This window comes from Phyllopteryx taeniolatus, chromosome 3, assembly GCF_024500385.1.
Source record: "Phyllopteryx taeniolatus isolate TA_2022b chromosome 3, UOR_Ptae_1.2, whole genome shotgun sequence".
Taxonomy (NCBI): domain Eukaryota; kingdom Metazoa; phylum Chordata; class Actinopteri; order Syngnathiformes; family Syngnathidae; genus Phyllopteryx; species Phyllopteryx taeniolatus.
Genome location: NC_084504.1, coordinates 12,312,771 through 12,335,061, shown reverse-complemented (window position 1 = coordinate 12,335,061; position 22,291 = coordinate 12,312,771). Strand labels below are relative to the sequence as shown.

The 22,291-nt window shown below is 42.1% G+C and overlaps 2 protein-coding genes across 34 annotated transcripts in view; one reads left to right on the top strand and one right to left on the bottom strand.

Annotated features, from left to right (window-relative positions):
* camk2b1 (calcium/calmodulin-dependent protein kinase (CaM kinase) II beta 1) overlaps positions 1–6,048 on the top strand; it is a 65,183-nt gene extending 59,135 nt beyond the window's left edge. For 28 of the 29 annotated variants that reach the window (XM_061769110.1, XM_061769107.1, XM_061769106.1 and 25 more), the window contains 4 exons: positions 1,890–1,965; positions 2,051–2,145; positions 2,409–2,645; positions 3,913–6,048. In XM_061769110.1, coding sequence (XP_061625094.1) covers positions 1,890–1,965; positions 2,051–2,145; positions 2,409–2,641 — 404 coding nt within the window. In that variant the 3' untranslated portion in view covers positions 2,642–2,645; positions 3,913–6,048. Of the gene's footprint in view, positions 1–254; positions 444–1,889; positions 1,966–2,050; positions 2,146–2,408; positions 2,646–3,912 lie in introns of all 29 variants that reach the window. The other variant, XM_061769134.1, reaches the window with a different exon arrangement.
* A 4,870-nt stretch (positions 6,049–10,918) lies between these two features.
* Positions 10,919–22,291, bottom strand: part of kremen1 (kringle containing transmembrane protein 1) — a 124,127-nt gene continuing 112,754 nt past the window's right edge. For 3 of the 5 annotated variants that reach the window (XM_061769135.1, XM_061769136.1, XM_061769139.1), the window contains 3 exons: positions 21,109–21,268; positions 11,844–12,086; positions 10,919–11,054 (listed from right to left, as the gene is read on the bottom strand). In XM_061769135.1, coding sequence (XP_061625119.1) covers positions 11,856–12,086; positions 21,109–21,268 — 391 coding nt within the window. In that variant the 3' untranslated portion in view covers positions 10,919–11,054; positions 11,844–11,855. Of the gene's footprint in view, positions 11,055–11,843; positions 12,087–16,809; positions 17,957–18,023; positions 21,269–22,291 lie in introns of those variants that run through there. The other 2 variants (XM_061769137.1, XM_061769138.1) reach the window with 2 other exon arrangements.

The window sequence follows — 22,291 nt, the reverse complement described above, 5'->3', positions numbered from 1 at the left end:
AAAAAGTTCAGTTGTTCTCGTAGGCTTTTCCTGACATTTTTCCAAGGCATTAGCATTTTATCAATCAAGTTGTAAAGGCTATATAGGTCACGTTAATGGTTCAAAGAGTTTTTTTTTTTTTTTAAATCTTGGTCTCCTTTTTTTAATATCACAAAAATGTGGAACGAGAACAGGGGTGTGTAGACTTTTGAAGTCCACTCTATCACATCATATAGTCCAATTGTATATGTCCCTCCTCATGGCATCTTGCCCAGTGTCCCGGCTCACAGACCTGGTGAGCAGCGTTCGCAGGGCCCCGGCCCCGGCCCCAGCCGCACCCGCACCCGAACCTGACACCGCTCCGGTTCCGGCAGTCAGGCCAGGGCCTCCGCCCGTGCAAGCCACCTCCCCGCCTCCCCCCTCACCCCCCTCCTCCTCCTCCACCTCCTCCTCCTCCTCCCAGAGTAAGTACAGTTTGAGGTTTTGGCGTGCAGGCATGTCACTGGTTGCGCTTGGCCAGCAAGGCATTGTGGGTAGAATCGATTGGTTGTTTCGGACTGAGCCCTCTGAGTAGGTGGTGACATGAGGAAATAACTGCGCATGTGTGTTTGACGAGAAAGTGGCCTGTTTTGGGGTTGATGCCTCACCTCCAGTGCATCCACTTCCTGTTTATTTCTTGATTTTTATTTGAAGGAAGCACAGTACGCTCACTGCGGGAATGAACTTGAAAACTAACTGCAACCCATAATTATTTGTTATGATTACATTTTGTAAATCTTAATCTTATTTGTATACAGTCCTACCTTGTTTTACAAGTTTAATCAGACCAAGCTTGTAACTGAATTTACTCTAATCAATGATCCCTATTGAAATGAATTGAAATGCCATTCATCTGTTTCAGACCCCCCAAACAACACCACTAATTCATTCATTGTTTTTAATAAAGTCTATTATATAAATATATAGCGGCACGGTGGCCGACTGGTTAGAGCGTCAGCCTCACAGTTCTGAGGTGCGGGGTTCAATCCCCGGTCCCGCCTGTGTGGAGTTTGCACGTTCTCCCCGTGCCTGCGTGGGTTTTCTCCGGGCACTCCGGTTTCCTCCCACATCCCAAAAACATGCATGAATTGGAGACTCTAAATTGCCCGTAGGTGTGACTGTGAGTGCGAATGGTTGTTTGTTTCTATATGCCCTGCAATTGGCTGGCAACCAGTTCAGGGTGTACCCCGCCTCCTGCCCGATGACAGCTGGGATAGGCTCCAGCACGCCCGCGACCCTAGTGAGGAGAAGCGGCTCAGAAAATGGATGGATGGATATAAATATATAATAAAATCTAATAAAAGAGAATGTAAACAAAAAATATAGTATGATACTGTAATCATCATCCTCATCATCATCATTTGGAACAAATATTGCCCCATTGGAAATAGAAATAATCCTTTCCATTTGTAAAATTCTCATTATTTTTTTCCAGTTTTAACATTACAGCATTATTCTGGAATAATTATTAGTTTTTATCACATTACATTCATTTTGTAAAATTCAGACTTTTTTTCTTGGAAGGTTTTGACTGTCATATATTTTTTTAGCGTAATGTTCTTTCAACATTTATCTTGTAAAGTTACTTTTTTTATGAACAAAATTCCGACATCAATCAAATTAAACATATTTTTTTCTCACACAATATTCATCTATATTTGAGTAGAATAGCAAATATATTGGAGTCAAATTACAAATATTTTCTTGTACAATTAGTTTTTAAAAAAATGACCCATTTTTTTGGTGCAATATAATGACTATATTCTTGTAATACTACAACTTTATTGTTGGCAAATTGCAACTTTTTAATCAGAACTGAAAAAGAAAACATGTTATTGATGATGTATGTCTGTTCCCTCCTCCCTTTACAGCCCGCAAACAGGAAATCATAAAGATCACCGAGCAGCTCATTGAGGCCATCAACAACGCAGACTTTGAGGCTTACGCGTGAGTCCTCCTGGTCGTGATGGTCGGCGTTTGCACATTTTCGACATTGTCCGATTGGGTTTCTAGCTTCTCTTTCCCTCCGCAGCAAAATCTGCGACCCGGGCTTGACTTCCTTTGAACCCGAAGCGCTGGGCAACCTGGTGGAAGGGATGGACTTCCACAGGTTCTACTTTGACAACCGTAAGACTCTTTTGGCAACAGCGATTCGTTAAAAAAAGTAATCATGTATGACAACATACTGTCACTCTGTTCGTTCATTGGTTAGGTAATACATTTGTTCGTTACAAAGTCAGTTTGTTTGTCCGTTCATTTATTAGTTATACAGGCTGTGTGTTAACCAATCAGTATAGTCGGTTAGTCATTCTTTTGGTTCATTTGTCAATCATTTAGGTATTAATAATAAGCGATACTGATGGTAATAAGTGTGCTGTCCATCCATCCAGTGCTGTCTAAAAACACCAAGCCCATCCACACCACCCTCCTGAACCCTCACGTGCACCTGATCGGCGAAGACGCCGCCTGCATCGCGTACATCCGCCTCACGCAGTTTGTGGACGGGCAGGGTCGACCGCGATCCAGCCAGTCTGAGGAGACCCGAGTGTGGCACCGCAGGGACGCCAAGTGGCAGAACATACACTTCCACTGCTCCGGTGCTCCTGCCGCACCGCTGCAGTAGTCGGGTACCCGTCGCCTCCTCATCACCACAACATCAGTAGAGCGCAGACCTCCGCCAAGGCCCGAACAATCCTCAATGTGTCTTTTCGAATCATTATTAGGAGCTCCGCATCGTAGCAGGCTTGGGATTTTGAGTCAGTCCATCCATCCGCTTAACTAGCCAGCTGAAAACTCCTTTTTGACTAATCCTATAAACTAACTAATCGTTGGTAGCCCTCCGTTAATAAAAAAAAAACAACAACAACAAAAAAACAGTGGTCACAGAAATAACAATAATACAAATAATAATAAATAACATTTTAATGAAACTTAACCAATACAAATCAGACATTGCTTTTGAATTATGGTTAAACCGAATTATTTAAAAAAAAACAAAAAACAACAACAACTCATGAAACAGGCCTGGACAAAAATTATGATTGAAAGAAGATTGAAAACAATTTGACCATAGGGACATGTTCAAACAAGGTACGGCCTGCCGTTAGCATCACAGGTGTTTTCAAACTTGTGATCAGTCAGGTTCAAGGGTGACTAGTAATCACTGTGCTGTTTGGTGAGCTGCTGTGCGCCACACTAAACACGAACCAGAGGAAGCAAAGGAGAGAGTTGTCTCAGGGGGCTGGGGGGAAAAAAGATAGACAAGCCCGTTGAAGGTCAACGCTATGAAGAACATCTCCAAGCAGATCATATGGATAATATCTTTTCTTTCAGACAACAATTTGTAACTAACTCGAGGACAATCAGTTGGAGTCAGTCTGCCCTCTCGTTAGCTCGATGGTTAGTCAGTCTGTCTTTTGGAGATCAAATTGTCTTCTCGCTAGTTAGTCACTCGGTCAATCACTCTGTCCTCTAGCTAGCTAGTTCAGTCAGTCCGTCCGTCTGTCCACTTGCTAGTTATCCAGTCACTCAAGTCCAACCAGCTTCAAGCCACAACAAGTACAAGTTGGTTAGTTAGTTAGTTAGGATTACTCAAAACTACTTTTCATGCGCTACCATTCTTTTTTTTTTTTTTGTTCGTGACCGGATACAATTGTTTCGACTTTTCGGTCTTTGAGTCACTATGGCGTGAATTGAATGTATCGGCGCAGCCCAGAATTAAAATGGCGTTTTCTGTCATACTCTGTGAACCAGGAAGTAACTCACTCGCTAAAACCAAACAAAAGAATAACAAACAGATGATAGTTCGGCCTCGGTGGAGGTAATGCCTGCTAGCCTTTTAGCTTCCCAATGCCCATGTTTTTCTAATAACAATGATTCTGTTTCGTTTTCCAGACGTGCGAGCGAGAGAGAGAGCCTCCGTTTGTTTTGTCAGGAGGGAGAGGATGATGAAGATACGTAATCGAGAGCGGCATGAGTCGGAACTTTAGCAGCAACTTCCTCACTGCACATGCGCGCACGCACACACACACACACGCACGCACGCACGCACGCACACACGTTTGTGAAGCCTCGTGTCACTGCACTGGAAACACATGTAAAGTTTGAAGCCCTTATTCTAATAACGAATTCAAGTCATGATTATTACACATTTGTATATATTATGTCATTTGTACTATGAAAAAGATTAATGCCAGTGGTTTCTAGTTAAAGGACTTTTTTGGTTTTTCTTTGTTTTTATTAAGGAAGCATGCACCCCCGTGGCTATTAAGTGAAACATTATACGTATATACAGTTGTTGTTTTTTTGGTAATTCTCTTAATTATGCTCTATGTTAGCCATGATGCTTGCACCCGGCCTCATCATGTCTTTGAGCGCTTTATATTTGAATGTTTTTAGTTGAATTTTTAAATGTATTTGTGAAGGGCTCGGTCGGGGGTCATTAAGCCCGGTGTCTTCCCGCTAAAATGATTATGAATATTTTTAATGTTTAATAGGTGAATGAGTCAGGTGCCAAATAACTGCCAAAAAAGAATGCATCATATGAGTATAATTAATATATTGGAACAAATAATCTAAAATGTATGATTTGTGTTTTGTTGTCTTTGATCCTTAAGTTTAAAAAAGTATTTAGTTAGTTTATAGAAAAACGGTCCGTTTTATTAATTTTTTTTGATTTAGTTTTTTTTAACTTGTCCTCAGGTTTGATTCATTTTTAGGCATTTATAATTAGACTCAGTCATTTAAAGAGATACTGCACCACACTGCGCAAGAGCCAAACTAATATGCCTCGTGTAACTTTTTTTTCTGTCAACTCTCCTTTCTCAATGTACTCAAACAGGGATTATTGCCGTCAGAGCAAGAACCCAGTGGATTTTCAACCATTTCCAAAACAAGAAGGTAGAAGGGTCGCTGTCACCGCTCCAAATTTTCAATTGATCCTGAATGCAAGACTTTCCGGGATTCTAGTTCTTTGTCAGAGCAAGAATCAAGGATTTTTGAAATTTTCTAAAAACAAGATAGTTAAGATCAATGGTCAAATCAGTGCCTCACGCTCTCACCTCTTCAAACCAATCAACCAAATTCAAGGCATTTTCACAGCTAGAGAAAATCTCATTTCAAGTTGCCGGTTAATTTTTGGGCAGGATTTAGTAGTCCCCCAATTATGTGCCCCGCCCACACAAATCCATACACAAAAAAAACAAAAACAAAACAAAACCAAAGCATGAACATGTTCTTTTCTTAGTGTGTTTACAGTTTGACTCGCAATGGCTGCGCTGGGAACTATTCACTCGATCCCTAATCCCTGTAATAAGGATTTTTTTAAAAAAATAGGAACTATCTAGGTGAGTAGGGAATCAACTGAAGGCTTCCTAACGAAGCGTTCGGAATCATTCAGCTCATTCCCCACTCCCTTATCATTACATAGGGATTTTATAGGACCTATCTACGTCACTATAAAGTCCACTATATAAAATTATTTATGTGGTGATTATATCCGCGGGATCTCCAAAACCATGAATTTTTCAGGAACTAAAGATGGCATATTTTTTGTTATTGAACACTGTATAGTATGGATTTTTTTAAAAATATTAAATTGATACCATTTTGAAATATACGTCCGCCCGACAACTGTATTCTTAGTACCACTGTTTTTTGTAGCTAATGTGTCTATTTTCTCCGTGTTTTAAGCGCTTATTATATATAAAGGTATTTTTGTCTCCAGATGACCTCACGCAGCTAAATATATAAAGTGATGCTTTTGTACAGAGAGAAGACCCAGTCACCAGTCAAGCACAAAACCACAAGCAGCTTCCTCTCCTGATCACTTCCTGGCAGTCTGTTCGCTTGCTCTCTTTTCCCCCGTGCTTTCTACCTTGCTACTTGTCTTTTGCCCCCGTTTTGCTTCTGTCCAATACGATGATGATTTCGTGCTCTTTTGTTGTATTCTGCCGTGCTGCTTTTCTGCTCTTGCTTGGACGACTTGTGCTTAAAGGTGTTCTCAATAAAACAGCAACGTTACCATCCAAAGTGCCGACCGCTCTCTTTTGTCAGTGGTTTATTCACTTAACTGCAGAGTACCTGTCGCCTATTATCAGAGGGCAGAGCATTTATTTTTCTCATTGCATTTTTATAATAAATTCATTATTTAATACTTTGAGCCAAATTAATGATGATACCTAATTCAAATTAATACATAACATATGTTTGCCTATTTTTTTAAAATATTGTATTTGTAAGTTATACAGTAATAGATGCATCTAACAGTTATTTGTATGTTAAATCTTTATTTTTGTTATACAGACTCTTTGCAAAAAATGTTAATATCATGTAAAAGTTTATTTATTTTCATCATTCCATTCAAACAGTTCAACTTTCATAGATTATAGATTAAGGGCCCACAAATTAAACAATTTCAGGTATTTGTTTATTTTTACACAATTTTGGCTTCCAGCTCATAAAACCCACAAAATCAAGAATTCAAAAAATTCGAATACTGTGAAGAAATCAGCCCAAATTTTGCAGGCCATAAATCTTTTAAACTGAGTGTCACCCACTAATCATTGACTAAACTCAAAGCACCTGCTCAGGTTTCCCCAAGATGTCATTAAATTGCTTCAGTTTGGTTCAATTGTCTCAGTTGGGTTCAATATGGGGAAGACTGCAGATGTGACAACTGGCCAGAAGACCATCATTGATACCCTCCAAAGGATGATGGGTAAATGTACATAGCTAAGGAGTCTGGCAGTTCACAGCATATCAATGTAAGGTCCAGTGGCAGGAGAAGATGCACCAACAAAAGAGATGACCGCAGTCTTCAGCGGATTATCAAACAGAGAAGATTCAAGAATCTAGCAGAGATCCAGAAAGAGTGGAATGAGGCGGGAGTCACAGCTTCAAAAAACACCATATTCATACAACTGTCGGGTTCCTCGGGTCAAACCACTTCTGAGCCTGAGCCAACGTAGGAAGCGTCTCAACTGAGCCAAGGAGAAGAAGGACTGGACTGTTGGCCAGTGGTCCGAGGTCTTCTTTTCCGATGAAAGTAAAGTTTGCCTTACATCAAGGAATCAAAGTCCAAGGGTTTGGAGGAAGACGGGTGAAGAACCGAACCCAGGCTGCTTGAGGTCCAGTGTGAAATAGCCACATTCAGTCATGATTTGGGGTGCAATGTCCAATGCAGGTGTTGGTAAACTCTGCTTTCTTAAATCCAAGGTCACTGCAACAGAATGTTTGAAAGGACTTCACAATTCCTTCTGCTGAGGATCTGTATAAAGATGCAGATTTTATAGTGATTTCGTCACAGTATTCACATTTTTGGAATTCCTGATTTTGTGGGTTTTATGAGGTGGAAGCCCAAATTATGTAAAAATAAACAAATAAATGCTTCAATGTTTAAATTGTGGGCCCCCAATCTAAAATCTAGGAAAGTTTACATTTTTGAATGGAATTATGGAAAAAGAAAATTCCCATATTCACATTTTTGGGGGTCTGTATATAATGCAAAGTTTTTTTAATTTATTGTAGTTTTTATTACTTTGGAATCTTGCAATATATTTTACAAATATTACAATATAAAACAAAAACATTTTATATTTCTACACGCTACACATATATACCGTATATATTGGAAAATATGTATTTAATTTTCACATTTCTCTTGTAATATATTACAATACACGTATACATATCTATGTATATGGAAATCAGGTAATTACAGCCCATTTCGATTGACATACAAATAAAATACCGGTATAAAGTACAATAAATACAAAATACATTATTTTTAATAAAACTCAAGTGGATGACAAAAAAAAAAAGTTCATTTCTGACAGCAGCCTGACTTAGCATTAATGTTAAAAATCCATCCATCCATCTTCTCCTCACTCGGGTCGCGGGCGTGCTGCAGCCCATCCCAGCTATCTTCGGGCGACAGGGTGGGTATCTCCCCTTAACCCACGCAGTTAAGGGGAGAACATGCAAACTCCACACAGGCGGGGCCGGGATTTGAACCTCGGTCCTCAGAACTGTGAGGCGGATGTGCTAAACAGTCATCTCTACCGTGCCGCAATGATAAAAATCTTACAACAAAAATGATTGCTTCCTTTTTCAAAGAAACAATGAATAAAATGTCACTGAGTACTTTATACATAATGTATATCACATGTCAAAGGAAACTTGTTGTTGAATGAATTAACTCATAACTTGTTTTTATGAAAATCATGCCAAAACGTAAAAAAAAAAAAAAAAAAAAAAAAAAAGCGTCACGCCAGTTTGACGAGCCTCTCGCTGGCCTCCCACAGCTTCTTGGCCACGCCGGCGTCACGGGCGAACGGTCTCAGGGTGGCCGCCCGACAGTCCACAAAGTATCCACCGCCCTGATTGGCCACCTCGTCTGACACGGCGCAGTAGACCACAGTCTGAGCGCCCGCCTCGCAGGGCACAAAGAACATCCACATGAGGACCCGCATCAGAGCCCGGAATAAGAACGAGTAGTGACACGTCCACTCGCTCTGCACGAAGCCTGGGGACAAAATAACATGGGGATTAGCCCTTAGCATCATGTTAGCACAGTTGCCCCCTTTCAATGGTATGATGATGTACAGCACAAATATCAAACTGTCAGAGCAGACCCTCCCAGTAATTTTTGTGGCCTTGACTTCTTTTTTTCTTCTGCTAAACGACCCATAAACATTATGATAAGCAAATATTAATTATTTAATATGGGAGCAATTATTAGTGTTCCCACAGAGAACATATTAGGTCATGGACAAAAAGTGTAACTGCCACAAATTATTCTGACACCAACACAGCCTGTCAGCTTCTGGTCAAAGCAATAACAAAAGCCATTATTGGCATTTTTATAGAAAACTCTCCGAACTGTTACCATATTTTCACGACCATAAGGCGCACTTAAAAGTCTTCAATTTTCTCCAAAATGGACGGGGCGCCTTATAATGCCTTATGTGTGCACCGAGTTCCAAAATCTGTAAATGTTGTTGTGTGACTTTGATGAGCGCTGCGCTTGACTGACTGGGAGCATTTCCTGCCGACACGCTGCTTATATAGAGGAAGGCGGACGTGACTGAGGACAGCATGTGGACGTTAAAGGGGGAAGGGTGCGCGTGACAGAGGACGCTAAAGACACGCCCCCAGTAGGTATATAGTTCCGGTATGTGCATCGGTTTGGCTAAGGACCCCCAAAAATGGCATCTAGGAAGAGACACGCTTACGAAGCACAGTTTAAACTGCAAGCTAAAAGTCCTGACAAAGTATTCAGACCCCCTTAAATTTTTCACTCTTTGTTATATTGAAATGTTTGCAGATTTATTAAAAAAGAAAAACTGAAATATCACACAGCCATAAGTATTCAGACCCTTTGCTGTGACACTCCTATATTTAACTCGTGTGCTGTCCATTTCTTCTGATCATCCTTGAGATGGTTCTACACCTTCATTGGAGTCCAGCTGTGTTTGATTATACTGATTGGACTTGAGTAGGAAAGTCACACACCTGTCTATATAAGAGAATCATGAGGTCAAAGGAACTGCCTGAAGAGCTCAGAGACAGAATTGTGGCAAAGCACAGATCTGGCCAAGGTTACAAAAAAATTTCTGCTGCACTTAAAGTTCCTCAGAGCACAGTGGCCTCCATAATCCTTAAATGGAAGACGTTTGGCTCTCCGGCCAAACTGAGCAACTGGGGGAGAAGAGCCTTGGTGAGAGAGGTAAAGAAGAATCCAAATAGCACTGTGGCTGAGCTCCAAAGATGCAGTCGGGAGATGGGAGAAAGTTCTAGAAAGTCAACCATCACTGCAGCCCTCCACCAGTCGGTGTTTTGTGGCAGAGTGGCCTGACGGAAGCCTCTCCTCAGTGCAAGACACATGAAAGCCCTCATGGAGTTTGCTAAAAAAAAAAACACCTGAAGGACTCCAAGATGGTGAGAAATAAGATTCTCTGGTCTGATGAGAGCAACATAGAACTTTTTGGCCTTAATTCTAAGCGATATGTGTGGAGAAAACCAGCCACTGCTCATCACATGTGGTGGCGGCATCATCATGCTGTGGGGGTGTTTTTCAGCTGCAGGGACAGGACGACCGGTTGCAATCGAAGGAAAGATGAATGCGTCCACGTACAGGGATATCCTGGATGAAAACCCTCTCCAGATGGCTCAGGACCTCAGACTGGGCTGAAGATTCACATTCCAATGAGACAGTGACCCTAAGCTCACAGATAAAATAACGAAAGGAGTAGCTTCAGAACAACCGTGATTTGAATGGCCCAGCCAGAGCCCTGACTTAAACACAACTGAGCATCTCTGGAGAGACCTGAAAATGGCTGCCCACCAACGTTCACCATCCAACCTGACAGAACTGGAGAGGATCTGCAAGGAGGAATGGCAGAGGATCCCCAAATCCAGGTGTGAAAAACTTGTTGCATCATCCCAAAAAGACTCATGGCTGTATTAGCTCAAAAGGGGGCTTCTACTAAATACTGAGCAAAGGGTCTGAATACTTATGGCTGTGTGATATTTGGGGTGCTGTGTGTACATTAATAAAGAATAAAAAACTTGAATGATTTTAGCAATTGGCTGCACTATAACAAAGAGTGAAAAGATTAATGGGTCTGAATACTTTCCGTACCCACTGCATATCACAGCAAAACCTGGCATTTGAACAGGGGTGTGTAGGCTTTTTAGATTCAGTGTAATATCAGAGCCGACGTGCGTCTCACCGGGGTGCACAGCGTAGGAGGTGACACCCTTCCCTTGCGTGAGGCGGCCCAGCTCGTGGCTGAAGTAGATATTGGCCAGCTTGCTGCGGCAGTAGGTGAAGAAGGGCAGCAGGTTGTAGTTGAGGTCGTGGAAGTCCAGCTTCTGGTACTTGTAGCTGGAGCAGGTGAGCGTGACCACGCGGCTGGGGGCGCACTCCTTCAGCCGGCCCAGCAGCAGGTTGGTGAGCAGGAAGTGGCCCAGGTGGTTGACGCCTAGGCACATGCTGAAACCGTCATCCGTCCAGTCCAGCACGCCTGGCATGGCTGCGAGAGGAAGGCAGGCCAGTGACTTCATAGCCACAAGTGTTCAAACAGACAAAAACATTTGTGTGTGTGTGTTTTGGGGGGGGGAGGGGGGCGACACCGTTTTAGCTGGAGGACCTCCATTTTCAGAGGCTCAAAAGTGTTTCGACAATTTACGTCATTGTAAAGAAGCAGTTACCTTCACTTGCTGCTTGTATGTGGGTCTTGTTGCCTTCCATTTTGTCTTTAGTATGTAAAAATCATCCTCCATTGGGTGGAGATCAGGTTACAGCATTGGGCATTTAAGAATATTCAATTTATTTGCCATTAAAATGTATTTTCTGCTTGTTGCCGTCAAGATTGTCTTCAGGAAGTAATAGGCATGCTCCATTGGCCACTAACTCAAAAAGGCTTGAGTTACATTCTTTATTTCCTTCTCCACAGCTCCCCATTTTATTTTTAGTAAGTAAAAAGTAGTCTATGTTGGTTTGAGATTAGACATTAAACAATGAAGAATATTCACTTTGTTTACCTTCAAAAGGCCTTGAATTTCATGCATTGTTTTGGAGATTTGCTGCCTTCAAGTTCGTCTTTAGGAAGTGAAACGTATGGTCTTTTGGCTGGAGGTTGGAAAAAATAAAATAAAAAAAGTATTTTTGCTTAATTGTGGGTCTTGCTCCCTTCCATTTTGTATGGAGCATGCTCGAGATGACACTGTCTTTGTGTTTGAATATTGATTTTTAGATTTTGCCTTTAGAAAGTCTCGAGTCACTTCGTCAGTACGTTAATACTCCGGACCCATGGACCCACCTGCATTATTGATCAAGATGTCGAGCCTCTTCTCGCACTGCAGGAAGCGCTTGCAGAAGTCACGCACTGAGCGCAGGTTGGCCAGGTCCAGCTCCATGCGGACCACTGCCAGACTGCGACTGCGGAACTTGATCTCCCGCACCGCCTTCTCCGCCTTGTCCGCGTCGCGGCAGGCGACCACCACGCGTGCGCCCCTCGTGGCCAACGCCACGGCCGTCTCCTTGCCGATGCCGGAATTCCCGCCTTGGAAAGCACGCAAAAGAACCAGGAAGTTCAATGAGTTCAATTGGAATATAATTAAAATAAAAGTTGCACCGAAATAAATGCTAAATATAAAATATAACTGAACTGTGCTTGACAAAAGTACTGTACAGGATTTTAAGAAAAGTTTAAGCTGCTGAAAAATTATGCACAGTTTGAACATTTAATTCAGTTATTCTTCACATACCACTTTGGGATTCACAGCAGTGAGGGACGGAGCTCCGCATTATTAGTGGAAAAAAAAAGCGAGTAAATGACCACACCCTTTAAAAAAAAATAAAAAATAATTAAATAAATCTATAATTGTCTATATTCATAGTTTAAACCAGGGATGTCCAAACTTTCCTCCACTGAGGGAAGAAAAATGGAAGAACGGTGGGCAGTTTATCTTGTGATAATGAAACAGTCATTCATTCATCTTCCATTCCGCATCTCCTCACTAGGGTCACGGGCGTGCTGGAGCCTATCCCAGCTATCTTTGGGCGAGAGGCGGAGTATACCCCGAACTGGTCGCCAGCCAATCGCAGGCCACATATAAACAAACAACCATTCGCACTCACATTCACACCTAAGGGCAATTTAGAGTCTTCAATTAACCTAGCATGCATGTTTTTGGGATGCGAGAGGAAACCGGAGTGCCCGGAGAAAACCCACGCAGGCACGGGGAGAACATGCAAACTCCACACAGGTGGGGCCGGGATTTGAAACCCGGTCCTCAGAACTGTGAGGCGGATATGCTAACCAGTCTTCCACTGTGCCGCCTTGATTATGAAACAAAAGTTTAAATAAAAAATCTATATGCAACTCATCTTGGTGTTATTGGTGACAAAGCAATAAGTTATTAGCATGAGTGTGCTATCTAAATTTTAAAATGTGTGATATGTTGTAACATTCAACTTTGAAGCATTCTTTTTTTGTTTTAATAAGTGTGATATCTTGTCTTCCCATGGACTCGCCACCTGTGGGAGGGGCCAAGGGGGTCAGGTGCACAGTGAGCTGGGTGGCAGCCGAAGCCGGGGACCTTGGCGGTCCGATCCCCGGCTACAGAAGGTGGCTCTAGGGACGTGGAATGTCACCTCCCTGGCAGGGAAGAAGCCCGACCCAGTGTGCGAGATTGAGAAGTTCTGACAAGATATAGTCGGGGTCACCTCCAACCACAGCTTGGGCTCTGGTACCAGTCCACTTGAGAGGGGCTGGACTCTCTTCCACATACTTATCGTCCCCTGGCTTGGTGCCTGTACTTTGGAGTTCACCCCGGTGGATGAGAGGGTAGCCTCTCTCAGCCTTCGAGTAAAGGGAGGGGTCCTGACTATTATTTGTGCCGATGCACCAAACACCAGTTCAGAGTACCCACCCTTCTTTGAGTCCTTGGAGAGGGTGCTGGAGAGCGCTCCTGCTGGGGACTCCCTCTGCTGGGGGACTTCAATGCTCACATGAGAATTGATAGTGAGACCTCAAAGGGCGTGATTGGCACCGGGACACCCTAGGCTACAGTTCGATGATCAACTTTGTGGTTGTGTCATCGGACTTGCGGCCGTTGAAGTGAGGGGGGGGAGCTGTCAACCGATCATCACCTGGTGGTGAGTTGGCTCCGATGGTGGGGGAAGATGCCGGTCCGACCTGGCAGACCCAAACGTATTGTGAGGTTCTTCTGGGAATGTCTGGCAGAGTCTCTTGTCAGAAGGAGCTTCAACTCCCATATCCGACAGAACTTCGCCTTCATCCCGGGGGAGGCATGGGACATTGAGTCAGAGTGGACCGTGTTCAGCACCTCGATTGTTGAGGCGGCTGACCGGAGCTGTGCCGGTAAGGTGGTCTGTGCCTGTCGTGGCGGCAAACCCCGAACCTGTTGGTGTACACCAGCGGTGAGGGATGCCATCGAGCTGAAGAAGGAATCCTATTGGGCCTTTTTGGCCTGTGGTACTCCGGAGGCTTCTGATGGGTACCAGCTGGCCAAGCGGAACGCAACTATGGTGGTAGCTGAAGCAAAAACTCGGGTCTGGGAGGAGTTTGGTGAGGCCATGGAGAACCACTTTTGGACAGCTTCAAGGAAGTTCTGGTCCACCATCCGCCGCGTCAGGAGGGGGAAGCAGTGCAACATCAACACTGTGTATAGTGAGGATGGTGCGCTGCTAACCTCAACTAGGATCCTTGTGAGTTGGTGGGCCAAATACTTCTAAGACCTCCTCAATTCCACCGACAAGCCTTCCCATGAGGAAGCAGAGCCTGGGTACTCTGAGGCGGGCTTTCCTATCTCTGGGTTTCAAGTCACTGAGGTAGTTAAAAGGCTCCTCGGGGGCAAGGGTGGATGAGATCGACTCTGAGTCCCTGAAGTCGATGAAGTCATTTAAATAGACACATTGCTCCATCTTGTGATCGGATGGGTAATAATGTTTTTAAAACTCGCTGATCGGTGATCGGCCTCAAAAATGCTGATTGTGTAAAGCCTACTTGACACCAATTCCTCAGCTGACCCTTGGGGCAAAGGGTTAGGTACACCCTGGACTGGACGCCAGCCAATCGCAGGGTACATAATACTGTATAGACAAACAACTATCCATTGCCTCAATTATTAATCTTTCAATTTCATCTGGTCACTTTCCAAAGGCCTGGAAATCTGCTATTGTTACCCCTGTCTTTAAATCCGGTGACTCAAATTCTCTGAATAACTACCGACCTATAAGCATTTTTCCGGCCATTTCCAAAGTTGCAGAAAAATTGGTGTCAGAGCAGATTGTCCATTATTTAATCAGCAGCTCCCCCTCTCTCCACGCCATGCAGTTTGGTTTCAGATCCAAGCATTCCACTGAAATGGCTACATGCCTCTTCATTGAGAAAATAAAATCTTCTCTCGACAAGGGTGGAGTTGTAGGGGCGGTGTTCTTGGACCTCAGGAAAGCTTTCGATACAGTAAATCACTCTGTTCTTCTTACCAAGCTCTCAAAATTTAAAGCTGTGAGCTGGATTGAATCATATCTGCATGACCGAACACAATCTGTATCAGTTAACAACTGCAGATCAGAGTCTCTTAGGCTAACCTCTGGAGTCCCTCAGGGATCAATATATCTTCACATATTTGCAGATTTAAATTTGATTTATAAAGTACTGCATGATTTGGCCCCAGCTCCTCTGGCTGAGTTCATCAGCCAAAGAAACAGCTCTGAGCGTGTCACTCGAGGCTCTGTCAGAGGTGACTGTCTCATTCCTCTGCGCAGGAGCACTTTCAGTAAGTCAGCCTGGTCAGTGAGGAGCGCTGGTGAGTGGAACTCAGTACCTAAGGAGGTTAAACTGCTTACAACATACAAGGCCTTCACAAAAAAACAGAAAATGTGGCTAGTTAACACCTATAGCTGCCAACACTAAAAGACAAGTATGTTATGTTGTCTTTTTGTTATGATCAAAAAAATTATGGTTTTATTCTCTCTTAATAGTATAGTTTGATTATGTATCCTGTATTATATTGTCTTGTAGATGTATTTTACTGCTTTTTTACATCATGGCCAGGGGACTACAGATGAAAACTAGCCTTCTGGCTAATTCTGGCTTTTTTAACCATATATACTTCATGTGTTTTATGAAATTGCATTATCCCCTTTCAAAAATAAACTGATAAACTATCCAAACCCATGGATAATTTAGAGTCTTCAATTAAACTAACGCACATGTTTTTGGAATGTGGGAGGAAGCGGGAGTACCCGGGAAAAAAACATGCAACGCGGGGTGAACATGCAATAGTCAAACCCAGAAGCGCAGAACCGATAGGCAGATGTGTCCTGCCTGACTCTCAAAAAGGAAAATAAAATCCATCCATCCATCCATTTTCTATACTGCTTCTCCTCACTAGGGTCGCGGGCGTGCTGGAGCCTATCCCAGCTATGTGCGGGCGAGAGGCGCGGTACACCCTGAACCGGTCGCCAGCCAATCGCAGGGCACACAGAAACAAACAAACAACCATTCACACTCACACCTACGGCCAATTTAGAGTTGTCAATCAACCAACGGAAAATAAAATAATTTAAAAAAATATATTGTTTGAATAAAGGCATAGTTGAGATACTTATAATACGTATGATTAAAGGAACTACGTTAATCGCATTTGAAAAATAAAATCGTGCACCCAAACCCGTTAGTGGTCAATTTACCGGTAACTAGAACTGTTTTGCCGTCCAGTCGTTTGAGGTCGGTGCAGTAGCGTCTCTTTTTCATCCATTTCAAGAGAAAAAAGACGACCAAAGAAGCGACTATTGTAGAAAGAACGTACATTTGGATACTGATTAAGTCAAATAAGCAACAGACATCGGCTAGTCTGTTAGCTTGCTAGCTAAAAAAAACCCCACACATTTTCCCTCTTATCCCTCCGGTGTGTTGTCATCCAGCCCCCAATTTGCCAGATAGAATATCGTATTAATAAAATGCTGAAAATATTTTCTATTATATTTTTTATTCACTCATCGGACGTCGACCTAGCTGTTAAAAGTGCGCATGCGCCGCTGCTTTACCGCAATGCATCACGGGAGGGTGCGTCGTGATGACTCAGCGTTTTCTTGTCAGTGTCACGTTTACGTTAGAATTTTAACACAAACTTTCTACTTCTAAAGCTTCATTTATCTTTTTAAAATGAAATTAAGGGAGTTTTGCGGTTTAATAAGAAATTCTGTAGGTACAAAAAAAGTAATAAAGAAACGGAACGGCAAATGACACCAAACCATGACGTAGCATTTTTATTATGACAGGAGACCAACAACCTCATGAAGTCAAAGTAAGATTATTGGTACATTTCACTCATATTGTGCTTATTAAATATTTTGTGCTCACTCTAAATACGGATGATAATTGAGACCTGGGTGCTCACGTTTTTAAAACGTAATTTTACAACAGTGAACTTACAAAAATGAAGTTCTGTGTTGTTGAGAAAATCTAATGTATTTTTTTTTTATCATGAAAATAAAAATCTTATGAGAGCAAAGTATTTTTTTCAAGAAGAAAATCTTATGAAAATATTAAATATTTTTTTTCTGGGGAAAAAATAAGCATAATTTCCCAAGCAGTTAAATCATATCTATCAGTTAGTAGTTATAATGTATTATTTCTTATGGCTTGTTTTAATAATAAATGAATTAATAATAATATACGGTCTATATATTTAGAAAAATTAAATATGGATGGATAGTTAGTAATTTATAACTTAATACTAATTTAATAGTAACTTAGGTGTAATGTATATCCAGTCCTGCTCACTATTATTGGCACCCCTTCATTTTTTTGTTAAACCCCAGCCCCACGTGAAGACAAGCGGTATGGAAAAATGATGGCTGGATATCCCCAAAAATAAATAAATCAAACACGTTCACACAGAGGGCGCTAGAGTATAATACAAATACAATTTAGTAGGCTGCATTTCCGAGAAAAAATCTAAATCAATTGTCTGCCTAGTTTCTGAGCTGTGGTCTACATGAAAAAAAACCTCTATACTCATTTAGCTTATTAAAAATATTGATTCACTTCATTATCTTATGTCATCATTTAGCTTTTTTTTTTTTGTTTTTTTGCTGAGATTAACGAAAGTAATTTTCTGGTTGTCATTTGGTAGCATATCTGCTGCAAAGCTAATCATAAAAGTATGCACTCATGTGAGTCTTCACATTTGGAATGACAAATGAGGACATAAACCTTTAAGAAAAACAACATAAATATTTGATCTTCCTGCTTGGCCCGGTCCAGGATAATGATGATGATGATGATGATGACGACGAGGATGGTGGGAGTGAGGCGCTGGGAGCCATTTGCCATATCCGATAAGGCATTTTAGCGTCACAACAAAAGATGTCACACTGGGTTTGTCGCAAAAAGCTCTGGATTTTCCCACGCGGAAAAGAGAGAGAGAGAGAGAGAGTGAGTCAGTGAGGGGGAAAAAAAGAGTCATTAGGAAACATGCAGTTTTTATTTTTGCAACGAGGACACATTAAATAAAACCAAACAGCTACTTCACTTTTTACCCCTTTCTCTTTTTTATACAAAAGATAGTTCCCGTTCACATAGAAAATAAACAATAATTTACTGTATAAATTATAAATCTCACTATTTCTGCTATGTACACATTATTATTTGTAGTTTGGGCTATCATATTGTGAATGTGGCATTTAAATTCACTGCCATTGACTGCTTTAGAAGTTAAATATCCATGTTAACTGGGAGGGCTGGCAGCAAATGAGTTAATTTTGAGTGCTCTGGCTAAGTTAAGTTCGCACTTGCTGTATTGATGTTTAAAATTCATTGTATGTTTTACTAAACTATATTTTTATTCACCAATAAGAAAAGTAGCAATTTCTTTCCTGAGGGAAAAAAATATGACACCTATTTGAGGTCAGGTATTTAAGTTTGAGTGCTCTGGCTAAGTCACATTTGCATTTGCTGCACGGCTGTAATACTGTGCTGATGAGGGCTAGAGCTACTTGTTATATTTTATATTAAATACAGTGTATATTTTTAGTAACCCCCACAAAAGATTTAATTTTTTTTCTGGTGGGTGGAATTTATTTATGGTGAGGCGTTATGTTTTTTGACTTTATATTTGGGCTTTAATCTGTCACGTTGGCACATGCATGTTCATGACAATAAAGGTGATTCTTCTTCTTCTACTTTTTGTGTGCAAGTGCTCAGGTTGTTATAAGTACTTTTTTTTAGCTTTTGAAAGTTTCTCTTTGAATGCAAGTGCATCTGGTTTAATATATTCTGACTGTCAAGTATGTTTTGATGGGATTTGCTTTGTCGACATTGAAAAGAAGAGACGCACACTTTCTGGAGAAACGTACTGGGACGAGGCTTACAGAATTTCTGGTAATTTTAGGGCAATGTGTTGAGCTCGTGCATTTTGCACTTGATGTATATTACTATTTGTGAAATGTTTTATTAAACATACAGTTGATGACGTTTATTTGAGGTGAGGCATTTAAGTGCAAACGCTGTGGCTACTTTAATTCAAGTTTTCACTTGGGGCACGGCCTGAAGACCACACTGATGTGTATTACCATGTGTTTCATTAAACACAGTTGACAGCGTTTATTTGAGGTAAGGTATTCAAGTGCTAGCACTGTGGCTAAGTTTGAGTCCAGTTTGCTGTTTTATGCTTTATTAAATATACTTTGTTTATTTACCAATATTTTGTTTTCCAGAGGGGAACAAAAGGAGGTGTTTATTTGTGACAAGGCATTTAGTTGTGAGTGCGCTAAGTTTGTACTTGCTACCGATATTTACTTTTGATGGCCACGTTTTTTTAAACATACTTTAACTCATTATTACTTGTTATCATATATACATAGTTTATTTGGGCGGCACGGCGGACGACTGGTTAGAGCATCTGCCTCACAGTTCTGAGGACCAGTGTTCAAATCCCGGCCTCGCCTGTGTGGAGTTTGCATGTTCTCCCCGTGCCTGCGTGGGTTTTCTCCGGGCACTCCGGTTTCCTCCCACATCCCAAAAACATGCATTAATTGGAGACTCTAAATTGCCCATAGGCATGACTGTGAGTGCGAATGGTTGTTAGTTTCTATGTGCCCTGCGATTGGCTGGCAACCAGTTCAGGGTGTACCCCGCCTCCTGCCCGATGACAGCTGGGATAGGCTCCAGCACGCCCGCGACCCTAGTGAGGAGAAGCGGCTCAGAAAATGGATGGATGGATGGATATATACATAGTTTATTTGGGCGGCACGGCGGACGACTGGTTAGAGCATCTGCCTCACAGTTCTGAGGACCAGTGTTCAAATCCCGGCCTCGCCTGTGTGGAGTTTGCATGTTCTCCCCGTGCCTGCGTGGGTTTTCTCTGGGCACTCCGGTTTCCTCCCACATCCCAAAAACATGCATGGTAGGTTATTTGAAGACTCTAAATTGCCCGTAGGTGTGAATGTGTGTGCGAATGGTTGTTTGTTTATATGTACCCTGCGATTGTCTGGCAACCAGTTCAGGGTGTACCCCGCCTCCTGCCCGATGATAGCTGGGATAGGCTCCAGCACGCCCGCGACCCTAGTGAGGAGAAGCGGCTCAGTAAATGGATGGATAGATAGTTTCTTTGTTTATATTTAGAGTTTTTGTTCAGAAAATATTTTTATTTGTGGTGGGGCATTCAAGTGTGAGCGCTCAGATTAACGCAAGTAAAAATTTCACTTGTTGTGCGACCTATAGACCAGACTGAGGTTTATTACTGATTGTCGCATGTTTTATTAATCATACTGTTTACTATGTTTATTTGAGGTGGGGCGTTTAAGGGTGAGCGCTCTCTGTGGCTATGTTTGCACTTGTGGCACAGCTATAAGACCATGCCGATATGTATTATTAATGGTCATGTGTTTTACTAAACATACTGTAAATGTGTAACCAAAATTTTACGAGACTTTGGTAGTTGATGATCAGGAGATTTTTCAGTTAATTCCCATTCATCGTGATTCTGGGGTGTCCCAATACTTTTATCCCTATGGTGTCAAAAGAATGATCAACCATGCGGAATTCTGGTACATGCGATACTACATTACCCCTCACCCACATTTCAAAGCTAATATGAACAATATGTTCAGTAAAGACAAAGAACACAAATGAACTCGTCATTGAACGCCTCGTCACGACTATTTACAAAGGCTTACAAAAATAAATCCTCGTCACGTATGAGACGTGTTCGAAGAGGGAGGGGATATGCCACAAGGCACTTGAACACTACGTGACGCTAAGTCTTCCACTCAATCCTCGGCGCGTCCGCTCCAATCCGTGAGCAACTCATCCTCTCCGAGGGCAACTGGTTACCCCGAAAACCTTTGCAAACAAGGCCCGAGTTACGAAGAAGCAGCACCACCTTGGCGCAGAAGCTATGCTAACAGGAAGGGGCACCACGTGTCTTCCTCCCGTCGTCAAGCCAGGGGGTGCCACCAGGATACCCGCATTAGCTGCTAGTTAGCTTAGCACCTCGCTAACCAAGGAGTTCAGAGGAAGCCGTTGGAGGGTAGTACTAGTTGCCCACCAGGGGGCTGAGGTCTCCGTGATGGTGGTGGTGGCTCTTGAGCTTCTTCTTGAAGAGGGAGATGGTGGAGGGCCGATACAGGATAATCCACGGCTCTGATGATGTCGAGACGTTCTGGTTGCAGTTGTCCGGGCCGCTCACTGTGGGGATTCCCGGGGACCTGGATGGAAAAGATGGGGAAAATGTTACATAGGTTTCAAGCCTTAAACTTTAAGTTTTAAGCAAGTCCCAAGTCACTGAGGTACGGTGCTGTGAAAAAGTATTGGCTGCCTTCTTATTTTTTCCATAGTTTTCCCACTTGAATGTTTGAGATTGTCAAACAAATATAAATGTCAGATAAAGATAAACAAAGTAAACGTAAAATGCAGTTTTTAAATGCTGATTTTATTAAGGAAAAAAACAACTCTTCAAAGCTACCCCTGTGTGAAAAAGTAATGGGCCCCTAAACCTAATAACTGGTTGCCCCATCCTCGGCAGCAACAACTGAAGTCAAGCGTTCTCTATAACTGGCAATGAGTCTTTCACATCTCTGTGGAGAAATTTTGTCTCACTCTTTCTTGCAGTATTGGTTTTTGCCTTGGTCATAGATGCTATTGTTGACCATTCTATTCCTTATTGTTGAGTCATCTTAGGAAGGCCTGCAGTTCATTAGATGTCATCCTGGGTTCTTTTGTGACCTCCTGGATGAGTCGTCATTGTGCTCTTGGGGTCATTTTTGTAGGCTGGCCACTCCTAGGAAGGTTCATCACTGTTCCATGTTTTCTCCATTTGAGGATAATGGCTCTCATTGTGGTTCGCTGGAATCCTTTGTAACCCTTTCCAAACTGTTAGACATCAATTACTTTATTTCTCGTCTGTTCTTGAATTTATTTGGATCGTGGCATTTTGTTGAAGAGTTTTGGCTGACTTCATTTAGTCAAACACGTTATATTTAAGTCATTTCTTGATTGGACATGTCTGGAGGCAATCAGGCTTGGGTGTGTGCTTTGAAAATAAATTCAGCTTTCCAAAAATATGTGATTAGCCACAGTGAATTCGTGATTTAACTAGGGGGGCATTCATTACTTTTTCACACAGGTCCAGGTTCCTTTGAATAGTTTTTCTTCCTTAATAAATAAACCCCCCATTTCAAAACAGCATTTTATGTTTACTTGGGTTATTTTCTGTCTGAAATCTACATTTG